At 34.9% G+C, this 12,294-nt stretch overlaps 1 protein-coding gene across 1 annotated transcript; it reads left to right on the forward strand.

Moving 5' to 3' along the window:
- Positions 1–1,029: 1,029 nt before the first annotated feature.
- Positions 1,030–3,926, forward strand: LOC111022337 (alpha/beta-Hydrolases superfamily protein). The gene is made up of 8 exons (XM_022299504.2): positions 1,030–1,591; positions 1,705–1,734; positions 1,949–2,078; positions 2,175–2,321; positions 2,403–2,533; positions 2,656–2,793; positions 3,334–3,432; positions 3,536–3,926. Exons 1-8 carry the CDS (start codon positions 1,295–1,297, stop codon positions 3,752–3,754), a joined length of 1,191 nt encoding a protein of 396 aa, XP_022155196.2. The 5' UTR covers positions 1,030–1,294; the 3' UTR covers positions 3,755–3,926.
- Positions 3,927–12,294: the final 8,368 nt, after the last annotated feature.

The raw sequence follows: 12,294 nt of genomic DNA on the forward strand, positions 1-12,294 counted from the left end.
ATACGAATACGACACAACACAGAAATGGTGACACGTTATTTCTTAAAAGTCTAGGACCACGTACACAGAAGAGCATATTTATTAAAATATACCATTTTAAAGTATATATCATTTTATTTAAAAAAAAGGTATATATCATTTTAACACTGGAAAGAACTCAACGTCAATAAATTTATGCATTTTTATACTAAAAATGACTTTGATGCATTTTACCCTCAATTTTTAATTTGTCCTATAATATTATTTATGCCTATTTTTTTTATTAACAACGGTTTGATACATGTCTAACAAGTATCAAATTCATAATTATTTTTAACAATTAGTATGTGGTAAACATCTATTGCGCTAACATGTATTTGATATGTGTCTGAAAAATGTTGGAGTGTTCGACATGGACACGTTACCCAAATTGAAGTGTCCATGCTTCTTAGCTTATCTTAATTTAAGATCAAATTTGTTGAAATTGAAAGTTTAGGTTAAAAAACGATACAATTTGTTAAGTTTAGGAGTAAAATTGGATTATTTTCCTTTTTCTTCAACGAGAAACCATGCAAACATTGTTATGTCATTAATATATATCCAAAATTAATTTTATTAAGGACATTAACTTTAGACCATTTAAAAGTATGAACTACTCTACAAAATTCAATGACTATAACGACATTGTTTAACTTCAGGAGTAGTAATTAAATAAACATAGAAATCATAAATATAGATCCCCTTCTAAATTCTTTGATTTCTAAATAGCTTATTATTTTCATTTTTCTGGAACCATAGCTTGGCGACCAATATCTCGACATGTAAGATTCTGATTGGCTATAAAAGGACTCAGTAGAAAATTTGGATTCAATTTATTGATTTATTATTATTTTTTGGAGTTCAATTCGACTTTTGAATGGAGAAGAAAAAGAGAAAATGGTGACTTTTTTTCAATTCAATATCACAGAATGTGGGGAAAGGAAAGTGGACGGAGAATGGGCCCTTTTGAGTGGGCGTGAACAACAGTCAACAACATTACGTCTCGTCACTGTTCATACTTAATTTCAAGCACTTCGAAGGAGAATTCAAGATCTCCGTCCAAAAAGATTAAAAAAAAAAAAAAAAAAAGGTTCAAGCACGGCAATCACATTATCTTCCGTCCAAAAGTCGGAAAAATCTCGTAAATTCTCGCAGAAAAAAGGTCCGCCTCTCTGCTATAAAGACGAAATGGTTGGTTTCTTGGCCGGACGAGCCGGACTTCCGGCATTTCGTTGATCGCCTTTTTGACCCCTTTTCAACTGCTACTCCACGCTCCATGGCCTCGGAACTCGGCTTCCGGCCGTCGGAGCTTTCTTTCTTTTCCCGGAAGTCTATTTCTCCGATCAACCTCCGATTTCCCTTCACCCCTCTAAGGAAAACGAACCCAGAGCCGCCGATGAGGTGGGCTTCCAGTCGCCGGCTTGTTGTTGCTGCGAAGAAGCCCCCAATCGATGGCGTTCCGGCGGAGCTCAACAAAATCGCTTCCCAGAAGCTGGACTCTGCTCCCGCTCGTCGGCGGGTTCGATCGGCTTTCATGGAGCTTCAACAGCAGCTCGATCACTGCTTGTTCAAGGTTTGGTTTGTAATTCCTTTCACATTTTGATCTCTGGGATTCCCTGTTTGATCGTTTGGCTGAAGTTTTTCTCTCTGAATTTGTGAATTTGGATTGGGGGATTTGATCCGTAGATGGCTCCTCCTGGGATCAGGACTGAGGAGGTGAGAAATGCTGTTTTCAGTTAATATTTCCAATTGATTTTACCTTTGTTTTGGTCCATATACCCAACATTTAGGAAATTAGTTCTGAAATTAAGCTCGAATAACATGGTATGGGGGATTTCAACACCCCAATTTTGAGGTTTTAATCCATTTACTCTCAGTTTGCTTTCAGTATCGTTAGAATCTGAATCTGATTGATGCTTCGGATGTGTAGTGGTATGAGTGTAATTCAAGGGGTCTGAATATTTTCTGCAAAAGATGGTTCCCTGAGCCAGATGTTCATATTAAGGGTGCTGTGTGTTTTTGCCATGGCTATGGTGATACCTGCACTTTCTTTTTTGATGGTTTGTAGTCGCTTCATTTCTCGTTTCTCTCCGTGTTTGCCTTGATGTTCGGGCGACTTCACGTGTATCTTGACATGTGGTGGCTTAAATTTTCAGGAATTGCCAGGCACATTGCTGCATCTGGGTATGCCGTTTATGCGATGGACTATCCAGGGTTCGGTCTTTCGGAAGGATTGCACGGTTACATTCCCAGCTTTGATCAACTAGTCGACGATGTTATAGAACAGTACAAGAAGTTTAAAGGTTTGCTGCCATGGTTGATTACTCTTGCAATCATTTTTCGTTCTTTTTCGGTTGGAAATCAACTCTTGTTTCGTGTTGCAGGGATAGCTGAATTGAAAGGATTGCCCCATTTTATATTAGGACAGTCCATGGGGGGAGCTGTTACCTTGAAAGTTCACTTGAAGGAACCAAAGCTTTGGGATGGAGTGGTTCTTGTGGCTCCCATGTGTAAAGTGAGTTCAAATATTTCCATGCAATTTGCATCTACTTTTAAAAAACTAATATTGTGAGGGTAGAAGATAGATCGTATTTTAGCATGTACAGATTTTTGAATACTGATTTCATGGTTTCTAAGATTGCAGACAATGTGAAACCGCCAGAACCCGTGCTTAAGGTTTTAACTCTAATGTCTAGTGTTGTGCCAAAAGCCAAGCTTCTACCAAAGGTCGATCTCGGTGCACTGGCTCTCAGAGAAACAGAGAAAAGGAAACTGGTTTGTATTCCTTTACATTCTCTACATAGATGCATACAGATGTATTATACATGAAGCCTTGTTGATTTTAGTTCACTAATAATACGTGGTACGCATCTGTAACCTGTGACCCGAGCGTCTATGCTCTGTAACCCCTTAAGTCTTAGACCATAGAGCACCATCATGAATGTCATCGAAATTGATGGTGCTTCAGTGCTAGAGAATTTACTGCAAGTACGTTAGTGTTGCAGTTCAGAGCTAGTAAATTCGGTTGGTCCAATTCTCTGTGAATATTGTAACATGAGTAAACATATCGATAAGTATAAAGAGAAACGAATCATTGATGCACGTAAACATTTATTTCTTTCATTTGGTTGAAGAATCTTTCACAAACTTCAACAGTGAGCAGCTTACAGTTGTCTTGTAAGAGTCCCTTCTTTATTTAGAATAGAACATTTGAAAAACTAGACCAAGAGAGGAAGTTTTAGGAACCTTAATTTTTACCAAAGGAAAACTATTAACAAAATCTTTATCTTACCTTTTCTCATGTCTATCTTTTAGGCTGTTTATAATGTGATATCGTACGATGATCGGATGCGCGTCAAAACTGCAATAGAACTTCTAAAGGCGACAGATGAAATCGAGAAACAAGTGGAGAAAGTGAGCATCTTTTTTCCCATATCAACATTCCTTGTGTTCCTCCGATGCTGATCTTGTTATTACTTATTTCATTTAGCATCCACTGATTCTAGAGAATCTGTAGGTCTCTTCACCATTACTGGTTCTTCATGGAGCTGCAGACAAGGTGACAGATCCTAAGATTAGTCAGTTTCTGTACGAGAAGGCGTCGAGCAAGGACAAGACTCTGAAACTCTATGAAGAAGGCTTTCACTGCATCCTTGAAGGAGAACCTGATGAAAGAATTTTCACTGTTCTTAATGATATCATCCACTGGCTCAATTCCCGATGCTCCTCGACGTAGCTCTCGATTAACTGTACAACGATATTCATCTATTGTTTATGGTTTTTTGTGACAATTCTAGTCCTAGTGAGAATAAGTTAGATGTAACTTACTCTTCGGTGCTCTCAAATAATATGTTTTAGTATTGGATTTAATAGAAAGCTCATGAAACAAAATTTTAAGAATTTTACAATTCTATGTATTATTTGTGAGTATCATCTCTAAAGTAATTGTCAAATTAATAGCTACTGGGTTAGCTAAACTTAAGCACAAAAAAATAAAAAAACAATCTAGAACTTCAAATTTTACATTGCCATCTTCTCAAGCTTTTTTTGCTATTTTAATCAGCAATGATATGCATTTTGACCAAAAAAAAAAATTATCTAAGTTATTTTCCAGTCTTTAACCATTTAAATAAACATCCATATAGATACATTATCCCTATGATAAGCTAAGATTTGTAACGACAATCCGGTGTTAGAAAATAAGAATAATTTATTTGGCAGAATAATTTTTAAATATAGTTTTTAGAAAAAGTAGGAATAGTTTTTGTTTCGTTTTGGTTTTGTTTTTAGTTGAATATGTGAGGGTGATGATTCAAAAATCAACCTTATGATCGATGATATATAATATACCTTAGCCATTTGTATTCAGTTGGTAGAAACTATATATTTTTTATTATACTTTTGAAATGAATTGTTAATTATAATTATTATTCATGGTAAACTATAACTTGATTTAAATATGTTATATTTTAAAACTAATACATAGAAGAAATAAATAGAAACATAATAATAATAATCATTATTATTATTTCAAAATAGTTTTCAAAATTAGGAAAAGTATTTTTTTTAAGTACAACAACGTGTGGAGTTGGGATAGCACGACTTTTAGATATGCAATACATATTTTAACTAACTGAGCTAATCTTAGGCGGGTAAAAAGTATAATAATGATTTTTTAATAGTCAAAATTAAAAAGTAATCAATAATTTGTAAATTACTTCTGGAAATAGTTTTATTAAACCAATTGTTTATTAACATGAGTAATTGATTGACTTAATTAATATATTTCTTTTAAATCATTTTAGGAAAACATTTTATTTATTTTTATCCCTGTGCAATATTATGTCAAGCCTTTTTAATTGCAGCAAGCTATTAAATTAATGTCATTATTAACCTAGAATTTTAAAATTAATAAGATTATTAATGATGGTTTGTTAATATAGTAAAAACTAGATAGTAATTAATAATTTGTAAATTATTTGTCTGTTGGATTTTATTTCCTAAAATAGTTTGTAAATGCCAGATATATTTTTATCATTCAATAAAGTTGTTATTGAACGTTATAATCAATAAGTAGTTATTGATCCAATAAAATGTTCTTACTAGATCTAAATCCAATTAACTAAGGATCTACACTGTTACATGATACTCAAACTTTATGTAGAGACATAAATATGAATCAAGTTTGAGTTAACAGTCTAAATGGTCTATAGTATAGGAATAAGGTTGGGCGCCTTATTCTGGGGACACTATGGATGTGGCCCACTTTGTAGCTAGTACAAACAATGTGATCCTAATTCGTTCATGTGAAGACATGCGAGTGGGGGCATCCTGTGCAATGAGTTTGCATAAGACCAAACCATGAGATAGTCACTTTTACTTTATAGCACCGTTTACTGTCTGAAATTGACTATCTCGACTTTCATGGCTTAGGTAACTCGATCTTAATCCTGAGCTAACTATGAACTTCTGTTTACTCGGGATTATCCTTAGATCTGCATGGGTGAGAGCAGCTCAAGAGCGCTGGCTCAATAAGCTTCCCATTTCAAGGGTAAAATCAGGTAGATAGTTAGGAACATAGGGTGCAAGAAGGAATTCACTCCTACCCAATTTTGGGATAGTAGAAAGGTTGTTCTCTTAAGGGTTGAATCCAGGTCTTGAACAATTGGCGTCACCCTCATCAAAAGATTTGAGAGGATTTTTTGATTTGATAGTTGGACTACAAATCATTGTTCATTAGAGTATCAGTGAGACTTAAGGAACAAAAGGTAATTATAAGGGTAAAACGGTATTCTGACCCAGTTGTAATTACGAAAAACCTGGGGCTTGGTTATATCAAATAGACATAATATATTTACAATGAGGAGAGTGCAGCTACGAGCTTTAATGAAGTGACCTAGTAGCTAACGAATATTGGTTAACTAGGTTAAAGAGTTTAAGCGATTAACTTGTAGGTCCATAAGGTCCCTTGGCTAGCTCATATAGGAATAAACTTGGAATAATTTGAAGGAATAATTCGAATCGTACAAATTAGGTTAAAAATCATATGAGATATGATTAAGTAATTGATATATGATATCAATTGAGAAATTTGGTCAAAATATTTAAATAGGATTTAAATATTAAAATTATGAATGCAGATTCATAATCAGTGGCATGAATTTCATCAAACAGTCGGATTTCAGAAAAAGTCAAATAGTTGACTTTTTGACCAAGAAAGTCAAAGGTTGACTAAGAAGATTAAAATAATGTTTTTAACCAAGTTGGTGGAAAATTTCACTAACTTGTTGAGTGGAACATTTAAATAATCTAAAAAAATGCACTTTTTGACACTTAACCATGACATGCACGAATGAAGTGTGTGTTGTAAGCTTTTGGTGAACTTAGACATGCATTTTGACACTTAGTCATGCCATGCATGAGTGAAGTATGTGTTGTAAGCTTTTGGTGAATTTAGACATGTAAGAGTTGTATGTAATTTGCCTATTTAAGAAGGCCTTTGTTCAAACATGAAAGTTCTTGGAACCTTTGGCCATTTGATGGTATTGAAAAAGCTTACATAACTCCTTTTAGCTCTATATTTCTCTCAAATTTTCCTTCTCTAAAAAGAGTCTCACCACTCTATTCCAAGCCTTGAGAATAGCTAGGAAGACCTCTTGGTGGTCCTCGCTAGAGCTATTTGAAGAAATTTGAAAAGCTACAAAAGTATGTAATTTTCTCTACCTTTCTCTAATTATCATAATGTATGATCATGCATGTTTAATCCTAGGTTGTAATATGCATCTAGATTGTTATTTCGATTGTTGCTCGCTTCTACTGTGCATGTATGATATTGTCCATCATTGTCGAAATGGTTTTTTTTCAAAACCAGTCATTTATCAACATGATTATTAGTTATTCTGCTATAGTGTAACTTGTATTATTCAGTTGTATGATTAGTTAACTAAAATAGTTCTTAGTTACTTGGTTACTCTTCCAATATTTAAAGAAGAGTTGTACTCTTTATTCATTAACGAGAAATCATCAATATTTTTCTCATCTCAGATTGCAATATTGTATAAGATGAATCAGTGACCTCTTATCATTGATTATGTGTCGGTTTTATCTATTTTCAGATGTCATTCCTTCTCGATTGGCGTGCAATTTTATTTGATTCCATTTTCCATGGAGCTTGCTCCTTCCATCACCACTAATTCGCTATCAGACTCACTCATCGATTCCTAGATCTTTCTTTTCCCTCAAATCTATCTGGAACTAAGCTTGAATAATCCATATTACCTTCATCACATTGACAACATCAACTTAGTTCTTGTTACTCAAGTTCTAAAGGAAGAAAATGACAATTCATGGAGTCGATCTATGCTTATCATTTTATCGGTGAATAATAAGTTAGGTTTTGTTGATGGATCTTTGGTTCGTCCTACCGGTGATCTGTTGCCCGCTTGGATTCGAAATAACCATGTGGTCATCGCATGGATACTCCATTCGATATCCAAAGACATTTCTGTTAGCGTTCCTTTTCAGAATCTGCTCACGATATTTGGTTGATCTAAAGGAGCATTTTCAAAAGAACAATGACCCTCGAATCTTTAAAATTAAGTGTGATATTACTACTTTAAGTCAAGATGAACAGTTTGAGTATCTATTTTATGAAACTCAAAACTACTTGAGATGAATTACAACAATATTGCCTTGTTTGCTTTTGTCATTGTTCCTATGGAGGAGCAAAATCGACCGGGAAATTTCTGCAGTTTCAATATATGATTAATTTTTTGATGGGCCTCAATGAGTCTCATGCCTCTACTCCGGCTCAAATTTTGCTGATGGATCCTCCTCTGTCTGTCAACAAGGCGTTCTCGTTGGTGCGACAAGAAGAGCAACAACGTTCGATTAGTTCTAGTTCCAGTGCTGTCTCTGCTTCTTCTTTTGCTATGACAGTTCTACATAGCACTACTCAAACCAAAACCTCGTCAAAATATAATTCCTCTTCTAGCAAGCCACGTCAGAATTGTCTGGTTTGCTCTCAGTGTGGAATTTGTTGGCCCTACAATTGATCGCTGCTATAAGTTACATGGTTATCTGCCTAGCTACAAGTTTCAAGGTCAGCATACTTCTTCACCTAATTCTCAGGTTAAGCCAGTTAATTTTGTTGCTTCTTAGCTACCCAATAGATTTCAGTGAAGAATTATAATCCTTTTGCCCCTACATTGGCGTCTTATTCCGAACCTGATGTGGTGCATCAATGTCAATAACTTCTTCAATTGTCGCAATATCAGATATCTACATTAGTATCTTATGGAGAAAATAGTGCCTCGGTCTTTCACATAGCAGGTACTACTTCATACTGGATTATTGATTCGATGTGTCTGTGCATATTTGTTGTTCCTAGTCTCTATTTGATATTATTACTAAAATACATCTTGTCTCTATGGGTCTGTTGAATAAATCTCGTTATGAAGTGGATTTCTCTAGTTGAATATGGTTATTCGATGATCTTTCTCTTCATGGTGTTTTGTATATACCACAGTTTCACTTTAACATACTTTCCATTAGTATGCCGTTAAAGGATATGCCTCATCTATTGGTGGAATTCTCTAATACCTCTTATATTCTTGAGGACAAGTCCACTTCGAGGATGATTGGCAGGGGTAGCTCGCTCCATGGACTTTATCCGCTTGATAATATGCATGTTCCTGTTGCAGTCTCCAACTTGTTTGTTCCCCAACTAGACATACATTTACCGTTATGCTTCTACTATTAAATTTCTGTTGATGTATGCCATTGCCGATTTGGTCATCCCTCTGGTAGATTGAATGTTCTTAAAGATGTTTTGTCTTTTGGTTCTTATGTTTTGAAAGATTCTTATTTTGATACTTGCAAACTTTGTCCGTCAGCAAAGCAAAAGTGTTTGTCTTTTCATTCGAATCATCATATGGCTACTAAACCTTTTGATCTTATATATGCTGATATTTGTGGACCTTTTGTTCACCCAACACATTCTGATTATAGATTTTTTCTGACCATAGTGGATAATTATAGTTGTTATACCTGGGTATTCATGGTGCGAAACAAGTATGATATTTGGGCTGTTATTCCCCAATTTTTCACATATGCGTTGACACTCAGTTTGGTGTTTCTATTAAGAGTTTTAGATCGGATAATGCTCCTTAATTTTTGTTTAAGGACTTCTCTCCCTCCAGAGATGTTGTTCATCAGTTCTCGTGTGTTGAACGTCCTCAACAAAACTCTGTAGTTGAGAGAAAGCATAAGCACATACTTAACGTGGCTCGTGCTCTATATTTTGAGTCTAGTTTCCATATCTTTATGGGGAGAATGTGTTTTTATTACTGTTTTTCTTATAAATAGAACTCTTTCTCTTGTCATATACAGTGGAAGTTTCCTTATACTTTTTTATTTCAGATCTTCTTAAGTTATAAAGGAAGATAGCGTGCACCATGCTCTCAAGTTTAGAAGAACATGAAGAGCACAGAGGTATGATGTCCAGACCCTTTTTGCTTAAATTATGTGTTGTGGGTAAATGATCATGAGCTGCTTTCCATAGAAATAATTTTACTTTCGGTGAAGTAGAGAGCTCCCAAATTGATTTCCACTGTTCTCCTCTGTTGCCATTACTTGTAGTTACTTGGTTACACTTTAGGTGCATGTATAACTTGTAACCACTTTTGAATCATATTCAAATGAATCTCTCTTGTATAACCTATATTTTTAATATGAATCTTATTCCAATTAATTATTTGAATTCTATTTAAATATTTCTCTCATAACATATAGTTTAATTTGAATATTTATTAAAATAAAACTATATTTATAATGTATCATAATATATATTATATATATTCCTTGATATATAATTTGAACATTTCAAATTCTCTCAAAATATTGATTTTTGTTTTACCCACTGTGAGCTAGCTAGCGGACCTAATGAACCTATAGATCATAAGCTCAAACGATACGAGATTAATTGATTAAACTCATTAACCAAATTAACCAACATTCGTTAACTGCGGGTCACTCCACTAAAAACCCGCAGTTGCACTCTTCTCACTACATAATATTTTTGTGTCCACGGATGTACGACCATTAACGGGAAGTCAATCTTTCACGAGTGCTTGTAACTCTAGTTATGTCAAATTACTGTTTTACCCCTGAGTTACATCTTACTCCTTAAATACCACTACTTCTCTAATGAACAATCTGGTTATGGTCTGACCAATAACCAGAAGTCTCTCTCGGGCCAGTGAGAGGGTGGAGCTCATTGTTCAATTCTCGGAGTCAGCATATAAGGGAACACTCATCTATTTCCCTAAAGTCGGGAAGAAGCGAATTCCATCTTCCAACTCCCCACTCGGTCTCGTCCCCAAAATGGTAGGATTATTGAGTCGGCAACCTGGGTCACTCTCACCCATACAAATGAAAGGACGATCCCTTATAGGTAGGAGTCCATAACTCGCTTAGGATTAAAATCAAGTTCCCTAGTCATCTTATGAGATAACAATCTATTGACTAACAGTATTAGAGCCAATGATTAATTATTTGAGCCAATGACTAATTATTTTGCGGTCCGGTCTTATACAATCTCATTGTATAGGATACCTCACTTGCATGTCTCTACATGAATGACTTGAATAAAGTCGTTTGTAACTATTACATAGTGAGCCGTATGCATAGTGTTACCAAAATAAGGTATCTAATCTTATCCATATACTATAAACCATTTAGGTTATTACTGAAACATTATCTACTTGTATATCGAATATATACTGTATATAAAAAATATACGTTGTATATTAAATATATACTGTATATCAAATATATACATTTTATATTAAATATATATTGTATATCAAATATATACTGTGTATCAAATATATACATTGTATATTAAATATATACTGTTCCAGTTACACTAAATAACCTTGGATCTTAGTTGATTGGAATATGAGTAATATAGAGAAATAATAAGATAACTCTTTATTGAATAAATAATTTGTTCATAAATTACAAATACACGAGCTACGGGCACCAAACCCAACAGTTTCTACTTCAGATGTTCCCATTACTCTTACCCATTCTCAGCAGCCTAGCACACTTGATCCTAATAGTAGCACTGATCCACTGTCTACCACACTTGGTCCTACTGTTAACAACTTGTTCGACGCTCTCCACAGGGGCGCCTTCTTATATGCAAGATTATCACTGCAGTTCATTGGCTCATTCTTTGCCATCTCCAGAATTTACTAAACACCTTTTGGATGATTATATTTCTTATGACAAGCTCTCTACCTCACATTAGTTTTTTTGTTCTGAATGTATCTGCCTCTTATGAACCCCAATTTTATTACCAAGCTATTATTCACCCTCATTGGCGGCTTACTATGAATGCTGAACTTGATGCCATGATGGGTAATAATACATATGGACTGTTGTCCCTCTTCCTCCAAATCGTCACACTGGTAATTGTCGTTGGATTTATAAAATTAAGCACAACTCTAATGGTTCGATTGAAAGGTATAAAACCCGTTTGGTTGCTAAGGGATATACACAAGAAAAAAGCTTTGATTTTATAGAAACATTTCTTCGATTGCCAAAATGGTTACTGTTAAGGTCCTTCTCACACTTGTTGTTTCTAAGTCTTGGCCTTTGATCCAATTAGATGTCAATAATGCTTTCCTCCATGGTGATCTTGCTAAGGAAGTATACATGGACTTGACCCTTGGATATAAACCTAATGTTATGGATCATTCTACCAGATCACGTTTGGTGTGTCGCCTTAATAAGTCCATTTACAGTCTTAAACAGGCTTCTCGACAGTGGTTCTCCAAGTTTTCTACTACCTTATTGCAATTAGGTTTCCAACAGTCTAAATCTGACTATTCTGTATTTGTTCGACGTTCTAGTGACACTTTAATTGCCCTACTTGTCTATGTTGACGACATAATACTCACTGGAGCTAATGTTTCTCTAATTCGATCCTTACAGTCCTTGTTGAATAATTAGTTTCGTCTTAAGGAGCTAGGTGGTTTGAAATATTTCCTTGGGCTTGAGATCACGTGTAGTTCTAAAGGAATTTGCTTGTCTCAAAGGCATTACACTTTAACATTGTTGGAAGATGCTGGCATTCTGGGTTGTCGTCCTAATTCAGTACCTATGGATCCATCACTTAGACTTTGTGCTTCCAGTAAACCTCTTTATGATCCTATTGTCTATAGATGTCTTGTGGGCCATTTATTATCTTACTATATCTGGTCCAGATAT

This window comes from Momordica charantia, assembly GCF_013281855.1.
Source record: "Momordica charantia cultivar OHB3-1 chromosome 4 unlocalized genomic scaffold, Mcharantia_2.0 BLBB01000004.1, whole genome shotgun sequence".
NCBI classification, from domain to species: domain Eukaryota; kingdom Viridiplantae; phylum Streptophyta; class Magnoliopsida; order Cucurbitales; family Cucurbitaceae; genus Momordica; species Momordica charantia.